Here is a 19,066-nt window from a genome sequence, read left to right as displayed (position 1 = left end):
CCGCCAACCTCACCTCTCCGTGGCCGTCTTCACCTCGCTGACCAGCCGGCGGGTCCCCACGACCTGCCTCCAGACGAGGAGCAGGCGGCTGTGCTCATGGCTGAAGTAGGCGTTGAAAGACTGGGGGACGAAGGGGTGAAGTGAGGGCCGGAGCAGACGACCCGCATCCCATCCATGCCCAGCATCCCGAGGGCCGCCCTGGGGGCGCGCGTGCCGTGACCAACGCCAGCTCACACGCAAGGCTGGGTCGGAGCTGCCTCGCTCACCACCCATGCCTACCCCTGGCCCAGGAAGCTGGGTGTCAAAGCCTCCACGGGAAAGGGCAGAAGATGCCGGAGACCTCGGTCTGCATCCCAGCTGCCTGCCGCATGACCGGGCAGCAGCTCAACCTCTCTTTAGGAGGACGGAAGCACCATCCATGTGTGTTATTAAGAGGATCAGAGAAGACGCCCGCCTCTCACACAGTATGCGCTTAATCAAGGCTATTGTTATGACAACCATTTTTCTCCCTAATGGGGCTTCCCTGGTGGCTCAGATCGCAAAGAATCTGCCTGCAGTGCAGGAGACCGGGGTCCCATCCTTGGCTCGGGAAGATGCCCTGGAGAAGGGCATAATGACCCACGCAGGTGTTCTCGCTGGAGAATCAAGTGGCTCAGCTGGCGCGAGGCCCCTCCCCTGCCAGACCAGCGAGGCCGTTTCCTGGGGTCAGGCCAGACCCCGGGGCCCCGCGGCCCCCTTGCCCACCTCGCCCTCGCGCTTCCAGGCGGCCTCCCGCTGCTCCAGCTCCTGCCGGCCGCGTGCCCAGTCGCTGGTCACCTTGCGGATATCTTCCCGCAGGGCCTGGTTGGCCGAGCTCGCCTGGTCCAGCTGCTCCCGGAGCAGCGCGTTCACTTGGGCCAGGCTGGCGCTCCTGGGTGGGGCAGAGGAGAGCCGGTGGGTGCCTGAGCGGAAGGCCTCCAGCCCCCGCGCGCCCCCCCGCGGGCCCACCTCTGTTGCTCCTCCTCCAGGCGGACGAGGGCGCTCTCCAGGTCCTGGCTGTGCCCTGCGTCCTGGGGGGTGGGGAAGCGGGGGCGTCAGGCTGGGCAGGGCAAGAAGGGCCAGCCCTGCCCCCCCACCCCCCGGCGCCCACCCGCAGCCGCAGCTGCTCCAGCTCCGCGCATCTCTCCAGCAGCTGCTGCTCCGTCTCTGAGGTCTTCTTCTTGCACTGGAGAATCTGGGGGTGGCCGGAGAGTGGGTTAGCTGCGGGGGTTGGGGGTAGGGGGGAAGAAGGGTGCAGGGAGCAGGGCGGTGGCCCAACCTTGGCCTGCAGCCGCTGCACCAGCTGCGCCTGCCGCTGCTGGCCCTCCTGATAGGCCTGCAGCTTGCGCCGGTAGGAGGCCTGCTCCTCCTGCAGCTGCCGCCGCAGCTCCACGCTCTGCAGGGCCAGCCCCCTGGGCTCCTGGGCTTCTGGCTCCCCAGACTCCCGCCGCACAGCCTGCTCCAGCTGCAGGGAAGGGCCCCTGGTGAGAGTCCTGTGCCTCCCCGGAAGGCAGCCTCAGGCCTCTGTAGGGGGCGCCAGGCAGGACCCCGACCCACAATGCCTTGCAGGCCCAGGTGGCAAGCCCAGGACGCAGTGCACGTGTGCGTGGCCAAGCATAAACACAGACGAGGCAAGCACAGACACACAGACTGGGTGTGCAGGGACACATGCAGGTGGGCCCACACACGTGTGCACGCAAAACACAAAGATGCCCCTGCAGCAAACCTTAAAGGCCCTGGGCATGCTCCAAATCACCCAGCGCCCTGCGTGGGTAGCTATTAGATCCACGCCCCTGTCTCCCCACCGGAACCCTCAGGAAACCTCGATTTTGTTCCCCACTGTATCTTAAAATGGTGAACATGCTATCTTAGAATAGCATGCTAACAAATTAACAGCATGAGCACACGTGAATACATTCAGAGGCATCAATACACATACACATATGCGAGCTCAGAGACATGCGCACATACAACACACACAGGTTGTCTCAAACACCCCCAGGCTGACACAGACGGACTCACCCGGCTCCCACTCCCCACACACACAGTGCTCAGGTTTCTAAGAGGCGAGCACAACTGTTCTGACACACGGTGTGGCTTATGAACGGCCTCCCAGCACAGCCTGGCCCCTGGACCCCACTCCCCCTCACTGGGGGGACCTCCACCCCACCCCATCCCCCATGCCCAGCCTGGCCCCCAGTTCCCCGCTCCCCCTCACTGGGGGGAACCCCACTCCACCCTGTCCCCCACACCCAGGCAGCCTGCAGCCCCTTCATCACCCGACCCTGGGGTCAGCAGCAGGACACCTGCCGGCTCTGACCGCCTCCACCAGCCCAAACCCTCTCACTCCTCCAGGCACCTGCTGGTCCCAGGGGGCCCCCAGCCTCCTCCATCCGTCCTAGAAAGGAGGAGGGAGGAGGCAGCCGAGGATAGCAGGGGTCAGAGGAGGACGGTGCCCAGAGCGGACCGACAGCGCAGGGCCGAGCCCAGAGCCTGCGAGAGGCGCGGCGGGGCATCCATTCACACGTCCACCCACGTCCGGTCCTGGGGAAGCCCACGGCAAGGACGACGACCGTCACCCACGTGGACCAGGGGCCCAGGCCAGGCTGGCCCTCCAGGCTGGAGTTAAGCAGTGCGCCAGGAGAGGCTCAGGGAGCCACCAAGCTGAGAACAACCTTGTCTCTACCCCCAGCCCGGGGGCAGCGCTGGGACAGGGTGACTGTGCCCATGGAGGCCGCGTGGCAGCTGCAGCTCATTTGGGGGAACTCGGGCTGAGGGTGCGGGAGCAGGCGATACGCAGGGGGTCTCTCTCTGCCTGGAGGGTGGGCAGCAAGCCTGTGGCCAGTATCTGCGTGGAGTCCACCCAAGTCAGGTGAAGGGCAGAGCGTCTGCATGCTGGCCGCGGCGCCGAGATGCTGCGTGTGTCGAGCACCAATGCAGGCGCGTCCTGGACGTGGGTGGGGTGTGTTTTGTCGTTTGTCTCCATGTGTGACCCTGTGTGTCTGTGGCTGGGCCTTCATGGGGACCTGGGTGAGCTGGCGTCTATGGTCCAAGGCACACACTGTGGTGAAGTAGATGGGTACATCTGCATGTGTGCCCATGTGTCCATGCATCTGTACGCCTGTGTGCAGTTGTACGAGGGTGGGTCTGCGTGCATCTGTGCACAGCTGTGTCTGGCTGTAGATGACCAGCGAGTGTGGGGCTGTCTGCCGTGTGGGCACACCAGATACACCACGGTGTGTAGCTGTGCGTGTGGTGGGATGGTGTGGTGTCTGGTGCAGCTCCTGTGAATCCGAGTGTATCCTCTTGGTGGGTTGTGTTGGTGTGTGTATATAGAAGGGCTTCCCAGACGGCACTAGTGGTAAAGAACCCACCTATCAGTGCAGGAGATGTAAGAGACCTGGGTTCAATCCCTGGGTTGGAAAGATCCCCTGGAAGAGGGCAGGGTAACCCCCTCCAGTATTCTTGCCTGGAGACTCCATGGACAGAGGCGCCTGGTGGCCTACAGTCCACGGGGTCAGCAAGCGTCAGACACGACTGGAGCAACTTGCACCATGTGCGTGTAGGAAGGGTCTGTCGTGGCCGCGGTGTGTGTCTCGAACAGCTGTGTGAACCAGGCACTGTCCGTCTCTCGGGTCTAGAGGGGTTCCTGCCACTGCCGGTGCTCCACTGCTTCCCAGGGCTCACAGCCAGACCCCTGCCCCTCCGGGCACACCCCACCCCTTTCCACAGACTCTACCCCTCACAAAACAGCCTTTCAATTTCACTCATAAGTCAAAATGGAAGGAGGCTGCTCCCAAGCCAAGGATGAAAGAAGTTTACTGTCTCCCCTAGCAACCCCCGCCCCACTGCTCGCTGCTCCGTTCACCGGGTCCAGGTTACCATGGACACTGCGCGAGCGGGGCTGGCCCGACACCTGCTCCTCAGGGACGGGAGAGCGGGGGCCTCACAGGGACCCGAGGTCTCCCCTCTGACCCGGGGGGTCACCACCTCAGCCTCCCCACACGCAGCTGCAGGATTCTGACCACGACCTCAGCTCCACGCCTCCTTGAGGTGCTGTGGGGTTAAAGGGGTCCAAACCGCCTCAAACCAGGCCCTGTGCGCCGCTGTGGCTGCACGGCTGCAGGCCCCGCCTCCTGCCGCCCAGGGCCACGGCGCCCAGACCAGTGGCTCAGCCCAGCTCTACCAGCGGCCTTGGCCCCGCCATGCCCTCCCTGGGCCTGTCTCCCCACCTCTAATGAGGTGATCTCTAGGCTCTGATGTTCCTTGGGGACCCACCCCCAGGACAGGCCTCAAAGTCATCCTCATCTAACCAGGTGGGGCCCACGCACACCAGCGCAGACAGGGAACAGTCTCATGCCAGGCTCCCTCCGCACGCTATCCCAGCCACAGGTGGGAGCTTTCTAGACTAACGCAGCCCCCCAGCTGCGTCCTCCCAGGAAAGGGAGCGGCCCCCTCCACCTCTTCTTCCCTTCCCCTCCCAGCTGGGGGGGGGGGGCGGCTGTGCTAGCCCCACTGTCGGTTAGAAACTGGCATTTAAGAGGCAGCACCCCCCCCACCTGGCCTGACACTGTGCCAAGAGCCCCAAGATGACTGGCCTCAATGGGGAGGGGCTGGCACGGCCCGCCGCCAACTGTGTGCATTAGTCCAGCCTGCCCCCCACACCCCCTGCAAACCCTGGGAAAACGAGCCCCATCCTGTGCCCAGCACTGGGGGCCACTGCAGGCCCCTCGGCCCTGCTTCTCTGCAAGTCCCAACAAGTCGGGGGCTTATCCCGGCGGGCGGATGCCAGGACACGGGCACAGCCCACACCCACAGGGAGACACAGCTCGCTCCTCCCTCCGCAGGGTTACAAGCCCTCGTGTAGACAGGCCCAGCTCAGTGAGTCCTGGGCAACCCTGGCTCTGCCAGTCCTGCTCAGGGGACCCTGGGCCAGCTTCAATCTGCAGGCTTCAGCCTTCCGCTTGCAGTATCAGGGGGTCACGTCTGAGGTCCTTCCCGTTTTCCCAGGAAGAGCTGCCCCCTGGAACTCCCAGCCCAGTTGCCTCTTCCCATCCCCAGGAAACAGAGCCACAGCGCAGAGCCCTGGGCTGTGTGAGTCTGAGCCTCGGGGAGCGCCTCTGTCACACGAGCATCTCAACGGTCCCAACCTTGGGATCTTAAGTGTAAATCTCCCAGCACGCTCTTGGCACACAGCAGGGCCTCAAACACTAACAGATACTATTATGTGTTATTGCATTACCACCCACACACCCCCTCCCGCGGGCACACACGCTCCCTCCCTCATGCAGCTCTCTCACCAACTTGCAGCCACCATCAACGCCCCAGGGTCGCCTGCCCCGAGCCTGGCGGCCTAAAGGAGACAACGCGCTAAGAACAACCTGCGCCCAGCACACCGACCTCCTGCCCCGGCCCCGCGGCACAGGCGCTGGGACACAAACCCTGTCTGGGCTTGGACGCAGGCCCAGCCACCCCTTCCTTCCTTGGCGGGGCCTCATCTGGGAGAGCGGGGCAGGTCTGGGCTCACCCCAGCCTGCTGGGTGGACCCCAAGGCCCAGGTACATGGGGGCACAGGGCAATGCCCAGAGATTCAGGGAGCGGTGGGGGACTCTCGGGGGTCCTGTTCTCTGCCTCCCCCACCCCCAAGCATGCCAGGGACAGCTGGGGATGAAACACCCAGGCTCCTGGAGCTTTATCCCCTCGCCCCATCCATTCCTCGTAGCTCCATGTCGTCACTGTCCCCATTGCAGGCAGCAGGCGTGCAGAGTGGAGGGACCTGTTCAAGGCCACTCGAGGGGGCCGAGTTGCAACTTGAACACAGACCGCCTGGCTCCGGGGCCCACCTTCCTCATCCGGAGCCCCGCGCCCCGCAGCACCCACCCTCTCGCTGACCGCGCTGTACTTGATGGCCAGCTCATCGCGCTCGGCCCGGCTCTGGGCCAGCAGGTCCTCCACACGGGACAGCTCCTGCTGCAGCAGCTGGTTCTCCTCCTGCAGTGACAGCATGGAGGCCATCTCGGGGGCTGGGCCTGCAGAAGGACAGCGGGCACACGACTGGCCTCCACCGGTGTCCAGAGGGACCGCCTCCCCCAACAGGTGCCCCACCCATCCCTGGAGGCAGGAAGACAGACGGGGTCCCCGCGGGGAGCTGCAGCTGAGGGGGGCCTTTCCCAGACTCTCAAAGCACACAGGAGGTTGTGGGGGCCGCCATCCAGGGGCATGGGGGCCCATGAGCATTCCTGCCCAGGTGGAGAACGGGCGCTGCCAACCCAGGCCATCTACAGAGCCCTGAGCTAAGCTGAGCTGCCTTCTCCCTGTTGTCTTGGATTCACCCAGCTCACCCCTTCCCTGGGAGAGAACGTGGTGTTTGGGGTTTAAGTCTTCGCAGCAGGCTGCCTGCAAGCAAGGAGGGGATGCTCAGCCCCGCCTTCTCACAGCAGCACGTGGAGACAAGTCTAGGCAAATGCCACCTCCAAGCCTCCATTTTCTCATCTGTAAAATGGGACCCTCCATCTGGGGTCTGTGCCTGCCTCACAGTGAGGATTCAAGAAGGGAAGCTGCAGTCGTTACTGCTGTCACGACTGTGGAGAGGACGTGGGAAACGGGAGACGCAGGAGTGTCTGGGGCGGGGCGGGGGCAGGGAGCGGTACCTGAGCTCTCAGTCTGGGACAGGCTGCGGGTGACGATCTCCCTGATGCGGGCAGGCAGGCCGGCGGGCCGCGAGTCCTGGGCCGGGCCCCTCCCGTTCAGGTCCGCCTCTTGGCCCGACCCCAGGAGGCTCCTCTCCAGAGTCTGCGGGGAAAGCGGGAGGGTCTGAGACCCGGGGCTCCCTGGTGTGGGTGGCAAAGAAACAAAGTGCTTCCACCCGAGACATGGGTGCCTAGGAGGCGCTCAGGACACCCCCACCTGGAAGGAAGCTTGGGCGTCAGATTGGCACGAAGCCCAACGGGAGGACACGGTGCGCGCCCTGCCCTGGGAAGGAGGCCCCCGGTGGCCTCTCACAGACCCCGCCTCGGGCAGGTGGGGTGCCGGGGGCTCCCGCCCATCTCCCACCCGAGAGGGGAGGACCCCACAGTGCTAGCAGGGATCACCCCAACCCTAAAACCTGGAAATGGGGACTCCCCTTCACTCGAGGGGCCCTGGACAGAGGCCCAGAACTGAACACCAGAACCCCTCCGCCCCCACCCAGGGCGAGAGCTGCAAGCGGGGGACCCCCGGCGTATCCACGCCGGCACCCCGAGACGCGCCGCCCTTCACCCTCTCCTGCGAGGCTCCGCGCCCCTGTCCTGCACGGGGCACAGCCCCGGACCCACCTGGATAACCACCTCCAACGACTGCTCCAGCCCCAAGCTCATGGGGGGCGGCCCTGGGCACCCTCTGCAGGCCTCTGCTAGGGTCCCCCACAGCCAGACCGCCGGCCGAGCGTCGGGCAGATTAGGCTTAAATCCGGCGGGCCCCACGTGATCACGGGGTGGGCGGGGCCGGGGAGGGGAAAGGAGGGTGGGGGAAGGGAGCCTGTTGGAGGAGAACGGAGAAGGGGTGAAGGGGCGAGGGGAGGAGGTGGAGGAGAAGGGGAGGAAGGAGTGGGAAACGGAGGGAAGGGTGGGGTGGGGTGGGGGAGGGCGTGGCGGAGAAGACCCTCCCCAGTACACACGCATGCACACCCTCTCCAGCTGCTGGGTCCACACACACATCCAGGCGGCGGGAAAGGCCAGTCTTCGAGATCATCTTTACTGACCCAGAAAAGGGGTCACACGCTTTGCTGAAAATGTGTTTACAAGGCGCTCCGATGACTTCTCACATCAGGAGCGGGCTGCGGAACTGCCCAGCGCAGGCACGGAACCGAATCCCCCTTCCCCAACTCCCGCCACCCCTCCCTCCCAGGGGAAGCGGCTCTGCCTCTCTGAGCCTCAGTCTCCCCGCACAAGGTGCAAACACTGGCACCCGTCTCGGGGCGTCGTCTGGGGGCAAAGGGCGTGTGACTGAGCGCCGGGCTTAGGGTGAACGTGTGAGCCATTACTGGTTTCCTTCATCTGAAAATCCGACCCCTAGGGTCGCTGTACCCGGGCCCTGGGGCTCGAGCTCCAGCCCCCCGTTGCTCCTCCCCTGGGGCAAGGAGGCTGTGCGGTGCAGCGGGTAGGCTCAGCTCCGGAATCAGGGCCACAGCGGAGTCCCGCTCTGCCCCTTGTCGGCCGTGTGACCAACGAGTTACCGAGGCTCAGTTCTCTCGCGAAACTGACGGCACCGACCAGAGTCACCGCGAGCATTAAATGGGCTGCACTGTGTAAGGGTCTGACCACGGCTGGCACGTCCCGGGCGGCCACCGCAAGGCGGCTGCTGCTCCCGCCATCGCTGGCGTCGCCCGTCTGGGCTCCTGCTGCCTGCCTCTTGACCCCTGGCCTCTGGGTGCTCTCTACTCTAACGCTGTGTCACATTCGTGCGATCACTTTGAATTCTCACCTCAACCCATTTCCCGATGAAAAAAGCAGGCACAGAGAGCTGGGGGCTCTCACCTAATCCAAACTGCCGCGCTGCAGCCCTAAACTCTCCACTTAAGCCAGGCAGCCTCCCAGAGGGCCTGAGCGCAAGGCAGGAGCATTTGCACTCCGAGGCTCTGCCAACCTTGTCTGGGTCAGACCCAGGAATGCAGCAGGTGCTGTATAACTGCACAACAGTCCAAGCTGAGCCTGAAACCCTTGCCCCCAACTAGGGAATCTGCTCTGGAAAGAGAAAATCAGGAATGGAAAACCAGGAACCGCCACACAGGGCCAAAAAAATAAGTGCCTCGATGTTGCCATGACAACCAAGGCCAGATTCAGGCAAAACTAGACTCAGAGGCAGGGAGCTCTCACCACAGAAACCTGGGGCTCCATCTTTCCACCTCCAGACACAGCCTTCAGGAACTCCCCCTACAGGCTGCACACCCATAGCCAGAGCAGAGAGGGGCCACAAGCTCTGCGGCCACTCTGCAGCCCTGCTTGCCCAATGGGCAGAGAGGGGGCCCAGACGCGCTTGGTGAGCTGAACTAAATTATTCCCCAGCCAGGGCCCTAGGGGATGGGGGAAGGGAGTCAGATGCCAGAACCCTTGGCACTGCCCACAGAGTTCTTCCTGTCAGTCCTTCTGGGTTCTATCAGAGCGCAAGAAACCATATCTAAACCCTGTGTGTATGTGCACCTTCTAACGTTCGGAGCGTCCATCCAGTTCTCAAACAACAATTATCCAGAAAGGTCTGGGTATTATAGCTTTAGCATCTAACTGCCAGGATTTGGCTGTGCCTCCCCATCAGCCCGGGCCAATGACTTTGCCTCTCTGAGCCTCAAGTTTCTTTATCTGTAAAATGGGATAATAACAGTGCCTGCTTTTACCATGAGGTTTAAATAAGATGATCCATGCTTAGCTGTGTACCGGGATATGGTGTGACAGGAACTGCTATGTGTTCACCAAAAAACATTTCCAGTTCTTCTATGGGAAATGGCTAGAAGTTATTTCCCAGACTCCCTTGCCATGTAATCTAGTTCCCACTAGCAGAATTATTGATGCTTTAGAACTGTGGTGTTGGAGAAAACTGTGGAGAGTCCCTTGGACTGCAAGATCAAACTAGGCAATCCTAAAGGAAATCAACCCTGAATATTTATTGGAAGGATTGATGCTGAAGCTGAAGCTCCAATACTTTGGCCACCTGATGCGAAGAGCCAACTCATTAGAAAAGACCCTGATGTTGGGAATGATTGAAGGCAGGAGGAGAAGGGGACAACAGAGGATGAGATGCTAGGATGGCATCACCGATTCGATGGACATGAGTTTAAGCTCCGGGAGATAGTGAAGGACAGGGAAGCCTGGCGTGCTGCAGCCCATGGGGTCACAAAGAGTCGGACACAACTGAGCAACTGAATAACAACAGGAGAATTAAGACAGAACTAAAGTGTGCCCAGACCTGGCCCATAAAAACCTCCCACGAGGACTTCTCTCCTTCCCTGTCCCCCAGCTAGAAGGAAATAACACTGGGCTCCTAGAGAATGCTAGAGCCACAAGCTGGAAGGGGTCTGGGTCTGTGGGTCACCATATAGAAAGCCATTTAACAGGACTTCTCATGAATGAGAAATAAACTTCTGTTGTGCTAAGCCACTGAGATTTCTGGATTTCACTATCACATCAGCTGTGCTGTGCTTACTCACTCAGTCACGTCCGACTAGGCGACCCCATGGACTGTAGCCCGCCAGGCTCCTCTGTCCAAGGGATGTTCTAGGCAAGAACACTGGAGCGGGTTGCCATGCCATCCTCCAGGGGTTTCTTCCCAACCCAGGGATCGAACCAGGGTCTCCCACGTTGCAGGTGGATTCTTTACTGTCTGGGCCAGCAGGGAAGCCCAGGAATACTGGAGTGGGTAGCCAACCCCTTCTCCATGGGATCTTCCCGACCCAGGAATCAAACCGGGGTCTCCTGCACTGTAGGCAGATTCTCTACTGGCTGAGCCACAGGGGAAGCCCGTCACATCAGCCAGAATTACCTTCATGACGCCCCACTGATACCTGGTGAATACCGTTTGTTTGTTTTGTGGGTGCCAGCATGAGGGATCTTAGTTCACCCACCAGGGAGGGAATGCCTGCCCCCTGCAGCGGAAGTGCAGAGTCCCAACCACCGGAAGGTCAGGGAAGTCCTTCGTGCTGGCTGCTGGTGCTGTCATCACTAGCATTACCAGCTCCTCCCAGGACCCAGTCTAGAACCCTGCCAGGCGCACTGTAGGCCCTCAGCCATTTTGGGTGAATAAATACAGAGAAGACACCCTTTGCACTCATTCCCTCCCCACTCTTGCTTAGCCCTCTGCCCACCCTGCAAAGCTGCCGTTTGCCAGGTCCAGCTGCAGGCACTAGCCAAAAAGTCCCTCAAAGGCTACTCATGTATCTCAAATGTACCAGCTGCTCTTACCCATTATCCCTTTATTCTCCAGTTGCTGGCTAGAAATTATAATAAAAATACTGAACCTACCATGAGCCAGACCCTGTGCCCAAAATTCTGCACCTGTACCTTATCTGTTAAACCTTCTTGACAGCCCCAGGATGCTACTACTGTTCTACCCACTTTACAGATTACAATAAGCCTGGGTGGAGTTAAATGATTTACTCAGAAACACTATTTTAGGAACAATCCCATGTGTTCTCCTTACTTATTGCAAGTAATAAATCTTTCCTTTCCTCTCCGCCCCAAAAATTATTTGCTCAGTCATCCAGTTATGGATGAGTTATAAGCTGGAATCAAGATTGTTGACAGAAATATCAACAACGTCAGATATGCAGATGATACCACTCCAATAGCAGCAAGCGAAGAAGAACTAAAGAGCCTCTAGATGAGGGTGAAAGAGGAGAGTGAAAAAGCTGGCTTAAAACTCAATATTAAAAAAACTAAGATCATGTCATCCGATCCCATCACTTCATGGCAAATAAAGAGGAAAAGGTGAAAGCAGTGACAGATTTCCTCTTCTTGGCTCTAAAATCACTGCAGATGGTGACTGCAGCCATGAAGTAAGAAGACAACTGCTTCTCGGAAGGAAAGTTATGACCAACCTAGACAGCATATTAAGAAGCAGAGACATCCCTTTGCCGACAAAGGTCAGTCTAGTCAGGTCTTTCCAGCAGTCATGCACAGATGTGAGAGTTGAACCATAAAGAAAGCTGAGCACCGAAAAATTGATGCTTTTGAACTGTGGTGTTGGAGAAGACTCTCCAGAGTTCCTTGGACAGCAAGGAGATCAAACCAGTCCATCCTAAAGGAAATCAACCCTGAATATTCATTGGAAGGACTAATGCTGAAGCTGAAGCTCCAATACTTTGGCCACCTGATGAGAACAGCCAACTCATCGGAAAAAGACCCTGATGCTGGGAAAGACTGAGGTCAGAAGGAGAAGAAGGTGACAGAGGATGAGATAGCTGGATGGCATCACCAATTCAATGGACAAGAGCTTGAGCAAACTCCAGGAGACGGTGAGGCACAGGGGGCCCTGGCGTGCTATAGTCCCTGGGGTTGCAAAGGGTGGGACACGACTGAGCAACACCACATCCAGCCACGAAGAGCTGAAGCCACAGCTGAGACCCACGTGTGCCTAGTTCCAGTTTTAAACAATCACACGATGGCTACCACTATGCAGTCCTTACTGCCTGCCAGTCACCACCCGAGGTTTCTGACGTGTGTCATCTAAGCCACTGCCACCTCTTGCCCAGCCTGCTGAGATGGCTCCTCGGGTGTCCCTACTTCCCCTCGTCCCCCACCCCAGTCTGTTCTCACACATCCCTCTTCTGTTCAACCCCCACTCCAGCTATCACACTCAGAATAGAATTCAAAGTCCTACAACGCCCACAAGGCCCGCTCGATCCAGCCCTGGTCCACCTCTCCACATCTCTCCTCTCCCCCAGGGCACTCCTCTCCAGCCTTGCTGGCCTTCCTGACTCCCAAACACACCAAGCACGCTGCACCTCAGGGCGTTTGCACCTGTCACCTTCTCTGCTTGGAATGCTCTTCCCCTTTCCTTTCAGGGCAGACTCCTGCTTCTCAACCAGACCTCGGCCAAAAATGTCACGCTATGAGAGTGTGAACCCTGATCTTCCAGCCATAGCAGTTCCTGCCAGTAGCGGTTCACTGCTTTTTTCTTTTTTCCTACAGGTATGCTGTCGTTCTGCTCCAAGGGCAGGAACCAAGTCGGCCTTGCTTACCGCTGTCTCTGCAGAGCTTAAGGCTCCAAATACCATAAACACTTGTTGAGTGAGTGAAGGAATGCTAGGAGACAAGTAGTAATATAGGAAACTAAATGAAAAAGAAAAAAATTGAAAGGAAAAGAAAATTTCCCTGGGTTTGTTGGGGGTCACATAGGGCAAGTCTTGGCCTGTGTATTCTCCACAGAGGATCCCACAAGGACCCAGGGAACACATATCCAACACCGGCTACATCTCAGGAGCCCAAAGTTAAAAACCCGGCCAAGTCCCCCACAGCGGAGTCCCGGGTGGGAGGGGAACCTAGTCCCCAAGGGCTGACCCAGGGCTTGAGAGAAAGACGATGAGGAGTCAAAGAAACCTCCAAGATCTAAGGTTTCTGACTCCTGAGGTCTTTCCTGAGGAGCCTGCCCTGGCCTTAGCCTCCGCTCTGATAGGGCCACAGGATTTGGTTGGTAAACACCTGCTGTGAGCTTAGCTAAGGAAAACAGGAAATCTCAGATGAGAACAGACGGTACCCTACTGTCACTTCCCTCCAACCGTCTCCCAACCCCCTGGATAAGTGGAGGTCCCAGAGGGAGCTGGGGAGACTGGCCCCCAAGGAGGCAGACACTGGCTCAGAGTGCTGCACTCTCGTGTTTGCATAAAAATCACATGGGAGCCGGCTCACAAGGGCAACCCCAGAGATGGGGGTCTCAGGCCCCACGGTGAGAGGCCCCAGGAGGGCCCAAATCCCTGCAGGGTTTGCCATCTTGGGGAGCTCAGTGGACCGCGCTGGGCCTCAGTCTCCTCACGGGCAAAAGGGGGCTTCTTGCGACTTCGTAGGCTGCACTGAAACAAAATCCCAAGCATGGGGGGCAGGGCCGGCGCCTGGCCCACCGGAAGCGTAAAAAGGGATGCCTGCTGGTGGCCGAGTTGGGAAAGGCCTGCCCAGCCGCGCGCGAGGCGACGCCCCCACGGAGAGGCGTCCGTCTGGGGGCCCAGGCGAGACCCCGCTTCCTCCCGCCCATCCTAGGCCGCGGGAACAGGGCGGGGTTTGGAGACGCACGGCGGGCAGGACGTCCGCAGAGGCCAAGGGCGCTCTCCGCCAGCGGCGAGCCGGGCAGCGCGAGGGGCGGCACCCGCCCTGAGGCCCCTAGGCCCCGGGGCCGCGGCTCCGGCCCGCCTCCGCGCGCGCCCGCCTCCCCGCCTCCGCGCGCGCCCGCGACCCGCCCCACCCGCGGCCGCCGCCCGCCGCGCGCGCCCGAGCCCCTGGCCCACGGCAGCGCGCGCCGCCGGCTTCCTACCTTCGCGCGCCAACGCCGCTGCCGCGCAGACCGAGCGGGCCGGACCGGGGGGCGGGGTCAAGGCGGGACCAGAGATGGGCGGGGCAACGGCGGGTCGGGGGCGGGGCCAGAGGCGGGGTCGAGAGGGGCCGGCGCCCGACCCGCCCGCGTCCTCGCGTCGAGCCGCGTCGGGGGCGCGCGCTGGGCCCGGGGCGGGGCTGGTCGCAGGGAGCGTGAGGCGGGCTCTGATCCGGGAGCCACACTGGACGGAGGGCTCTTCCCACAGGGTTGCGTTTACTGCTCCGGACAGTAATAATCCCCAAACAGGGATTATTAGCTCCTTATGCCAAAACGGGAAACTGAAGACTAAGACAGCCTAGGCTCGGCTCAGGGCCTGGAAGCTGCGAGGTGGTCCTGTCGACCCAGCGGCAGTCGGGGGCTGTGTCCCCTGCTGTTTGGTCGCTAAGTCGTGTCTGACCGTGTGTGACCCCGTGACTGAAGCCCGCCCGGCTCCTCTGTCCTTGGGAGTCTCCAGGCAAGAATACAGGAGTGAGTTGCCATGCCCTTGTCCAGGGGATCTGCCCGACCCTGGGATTGGACTCCCGTCTCCTGCATTGGCAAGAGGATTCTTTACCTCTGTGCCACCCGGGAAGCCCTTGTGCCCCCTGGCCCTGCCTTCGAGGCCTTAAACTCCTAAAGTCTGGCCTTGACCCATCACCCAACCAGGCTGAGGCTGTGCCAACCCTGCTACGCAGCCCACAGTAGCGTTGGGAGTCATCAGTTACTTGACCTGTGGGGAGAATGTGTTTGTTTTCCTGACTGTCCTGCAGTCGCGGATGAGGCACTGTGGCCTCAGCTTGTTCGTGGTTAAAATGGCAGAAACCCACGTACTGCCCCTTCAGTCTGAGAAGCTTGGGTGCCTTCTCCACATGGAATGGAGATGAGACCATAGAGGAAAGCAGGTTTGAAACTAAACAGCGATGCGTCCTGTCTTTTCTAACAGTAGGTTAGATGTCCATCCTCTCAGTGGGCCTCAACCTCCCTGCATTCTTGAAGGCACTGGATCCATTTCAAAAGGGGGAGGCAGGTAGGTCTGAATCTCTAGGGTAGAGGAAGGAATGTTTTATCTGAAAAAGCATGTTTAATTTTGTGATTTTACATTTGGAAAAAAGTAAATTCCCACAAAGAAAAGCAGCAGGCCTACAGCTGATGGTTCTGTGTTTCCCCACCGGTAGGAGGGGATGGATGATGGTGGTGCTCACTTGTGTCCACCTCTTTGTGACCCTATGGCCTGTAGCCCATCAGGCCCCTCTCTCCATGGGATTTCCCAAGCAAGAACACTGGAGTGGGTAGCCATTTCCTCCTCTAGGGGATTTTCCCGACCCAGGGATCAAACCCACATCTCCTGCTCGGCAGGTGGATTCTTTACCACTGTGCTACCTGGGAAGCTCACTGAATGGTAGTTTTATCTTCGTCAAAGCCTGGATTTTACACCTGAGAAACTACTAGGGGCTGCCAATGTGTCCTTCGGGCTCTGATACCTGGGGATGATGCAAGCAAGGCTGTGACCTGGGCCAGGCCTGAGAGCTGTGGTCCAAGATTTGGGTCAATCCCTAGGGTCTGGGATGAGGAGGGGTGTGAAGTTTGGAGAAGGGCAGTTTCCCTGTGGTGTCCCTGGCCCAGCCTGAGGAGGCTGACCGACCTCTGCCAGTAAGGAGATGGGCTGGACCCCCAACTTCCCCAGAGTGGCTCAGGTCTGTGTCAACCTGTCCAGAATCTCCAGATTTGCTGAATCCCTACCCAGGCCCCGCCCCTTCATGGATCACGGCCTTGTCATGACAAACCTAAACAGCATATTAAAAAGAAGAGATATACTTTGCTGACAAAGGTCAATATAGTCAAAGCTATGGTTTCTCCAGTAGTTGTGTACAGATATGAGAGCTGGACCATAAAGAAGGCTGAGTATTGAAGGATTGATGCTTTTGAGCTGTGATGCTGGAGGAGACTCTTGAGAGTCCCTTAGACTGCAAGGAGAACCAGTCCATCCTAAAGGAAATCAACCCTGAATATTCATTGGAAGGACTGATGCTGAAGCTGAAGCTCCAATACTTTGGCCACCTGGTGTGAATAGCTGACTCACTGGAAAAGACCCTGATGCTGGGAAGCATTGAAGGCAAAAGGAGAAGGGTGTGGCAGAGGTTGGGACGGTTGGATGGCATCACTGACTCAATGGACAGGAATGTGAGCAAGCTCTGGGAGGCAGTGAAGGACAGGGGAGCCTGGCGTGCTGCAGTCCATGGGGTCGCACAGAGCTGGGCGCCACTTAGCGACTGAACCCAGGTCCTGACAGGCTCGGGGCCTTTCCAGCCCACTTCCGGTCCTGCCTGTCCCCACAGAGCCCTCACTTCCAGGATGTTGCTCACAGCGTTGAGGTCTGTGCTACCCCCTTCTTGCCTGTCTCCCCAGGCCCATCTGCACCAGGTCTCCCTTGGGGGTCCCAGTGCCCACACCTCGCGGGCAGCCCACGCTGGTGGCCTTCCACACTGCTGGCTGTTAGCCTCCCATTTTCTTGTTCCATCCTTCATCTCCTTTAAACTCTTCTGTGAAGGAGAATTGAGGCTACAGGTTCTAGGGTTATTTCAGTTTTACAGGGGAGGAGACCGAGACGTCACAGAGGTGCAGTGGCTTGCCCAAGGGCACAGAGCGCAAAGTCCAGTGGGTCTAACCCCATGCTCTTTCCTCTCCCCCACGGTGCTGACTCTGGAGATTTTGGGAGGGACAGCAAACACAGCTCCTCTCTGCTGGACCTTCTTACCCCAGGGGCTGCCAGGAGCCCACTGCAGGGAAGCACACACTAGCATCAGCCCTCCCCTGGAGGCCTTGAGCCCACTGCCGTACTGACCCAGGGCTCTGTTGAGCCTGGCCTGTGGGCGTTTGAACCCACAGGGCTGCTGACCCTGGTCACTGCCCCATAACCAGGCGGCTCCCAGCCCTGTGCCCCGGGTCCGGCCACTGGAAGGGAGTTATGCCGGCTCCACTGTGGAGGGGTCTAAGTCTGTGGCTCCGGTAACGCAAACACGTGACTGGGACTTAGCACCCCCAGGCTGCTAGGGCCAAGGGCTTGCCAAACCCTGGTGCTAGGCTGGGTTGGACTCTGCACCCCACCAGCAAACCACATTAAGCAGGAGGCTTAGAGGATCTGTGTTCCAGTTAACTGGACTTGCTGGATACCTTAAGGTTAAATGACAGGGTCTTTTTTATAATGCCTGACTTTAAGATCTTTTTTAAACCTTGTTTATGGCTGTGCCGGCTCTGTGCTTCTGCGCCCGCGTTCTCCAGTTGCTAAGGGTGGTAGCCAGTCTTTGTTTTGACGGCAGGCCTCTCACCACCGTGGCTTCTCTTGCTGTGGAACACGGGCCTTGTTGGCCCGCAGCATGTGGACTCCTCCTGGACCGGGGATCCAACCCGTGCCCCTGCAGTGGGGGCATGGAGTCTTTAACCACTGGACTGCCAGGGATGTTCCTGAGACAAATTTTACATTAAGGGCACAGAACAGTGCCTTGCAGACATAAGCAATAGCTGCTGTCACAGAAAGGGGAAGTGAGGCCCCAAGGAGCAGGTTAAGTGACCTCCCAAGGGCATACTACCATTAAGCATGTCCAGACCCTTCTCTTCCTCTGACTCCCATTCGGATGCCCTTCATGCACCTGTTGTATTAGTTATCTATGGCTGCCTAATGGTATAACTGCAAACTTGGCAGCTTCAGACACATTTACTAACTCAGTTTCAGGGTTCGGGGGTCTGGGCACAGCTTGGCTGGGTCCTCTGCAAGGCTGCCAAGTGCTGGCAGACAGGGCTCATCTGAGGATCAACCGGGGAAGGGTCTGCTCCCCAGCTCAGGAGGCTCTGGCAGCGTCCGGGTCCTTGCAGATCGCTTCAGTTTCTTGTTGGCTGTCGGCAGAGGCGGATTTTCCCACCTCGACACAGTGACCCTGGGACTAGGGCAACTCACGCAACATGGCAGTTAGCTTTTTTAGAGCCGGTGAGACAGATGTTGCAATGTTATGTAGTCATTAAGATATCCTATAGTCTCGAAACCCTCAACCCAATACCTACCTCCTATCCCCACCCCACTGTTTGGAAGTTCCAGTCAAGGATGTAAGTGAGGAGACGCGTGGTTCGGTACTGGGGGCTGTCCTGGGGACCCCGGCCCCATAGCTGGGATTCTAGCTGGTGACGCGCCAGACTGTCCCCTGGCCTACAGATCCCTCAAGGTGCTTTCCAGGGTAGATTTTTTTGACTGCAGTTTCTTCATCAGCACCATATGAATAACAGTTCTGGATGCATTACCTGATTCTAGGTCAAGGTGATTAGGGTCTAACCACAGGATGGGCACCTGCAGTGCTTTATGTGCCTCATCCAAGTGACGCTGGGCTCAAGGGGACCACGGTCACACATTTTTTTTTTTTGTGGTCAAACATTTTTACCAGGAAGACAGTCTAGATCAAAGCCCAGGTCTGTCTCCAAGACCCAAGGACTCACATTCAGTGGTGCATGGTTCCTGAAAGGGTCTCCTCTGACTCTAAGCTTCCTCTTTCCCAGCCTCTAAGGCACTTAGAGAGAAGATGGGGAGTCACAGCAAACGGACAAAGAAGTTTACTACTCCTGAGAGTCCCCTGATGCAATTTCTGTTTCCTTACTTAAAAGACAAGAGGACCCTCAGTTCCAATTTTCTCGGTCCTTTGTTGCTGTTCAGTTGCTCAGTTGTGTCAGACTCTCTGTAACCCCATGGACTGCAGCACGCCTGGCTTCCCTGTCCTCCACTATCTCCTGGAGTTCGGTCAAACTCACGTTCACCAACTACGTCCTCCTGTCATCCCTCAACACTGCTTACTAGTCAGAGGGGACATTTCTATAACCAACCGTGAAAACACATCTTTCTTACAGAACCCACAGGCATGATAAACACTGTGGCCTTTATCTTATTTTTCAGTCTCTGTGCCTGGACACCCTTACTATTTAGGGAGCTGCTTCCATGGAGGGAGGCAGGGCTCGCCCCCCACATGTGAGGGCAAGAAGC

The 19,066-nt window shown here is 58.8% G+C and overlaps 1 protein-coding gene across 1 annotated transcript in view; it reads right to left on the bottom strand.

The window, feature by feature from the left end:
- CROCC (ciliary rootlet coiled-coil, rootletin) overlaps window positions 1-14,058 on the bottom strand; it is a gene marked incomplete at its 5' end in the record, with an annotated part of 51,246 nt that extends 37,188 nt beyond the window's left edge. Inside the window, 8 exons of the mRNA XM_065928885.1 lie at window positions 14-120; window positions 745-910; window positions 988-1,049; window positions 1,130-1,213; window positions 1,298-1,483; window positions 5,899-6,047; window positions 6,669-6,810; window positions 14,008-14,058. Coding sequence (XP_065784957.1) covers window positions 14-120; window positions 745-910; window positions 988-1,049; window positions 1,130-1,213; window positions 1,298-1,483; window positions 5,899-6,047; window positions 6,669-6,810; window positions 14,008-14,058 — 947 coding nt within the window. The remainder of the gene's footprint in view (window positions 1-13; window positions 121-744; window positions 911-987; window positions 1,050-1,129; window positions 1,214-1,297; window positions 1,484-5,898; window positions 6,048-6,668; window positions 6,811-14,007) is intronic.
- Window positions 14,059-19,066: the final 5,008 nt, after the last annotated feature.

This window comes from Muntiacus reevesi, chromosome 3, assembly GCF_963930625.1.
Source record: "Muntiacus reevesi chromosome 3, mMunRee1.1, whole genome shotgun sequence".
NCBI lineage: Eukaryota > Metazoa > Chordata > Mammalia > Artiodactyla > Cervidae > Muntiacus > Muntiacus reevesi.
Note: the sequence above shows the minus strand (reverse complement) of the source record. Positions and strands in the feature narration are given on the sequence as shown.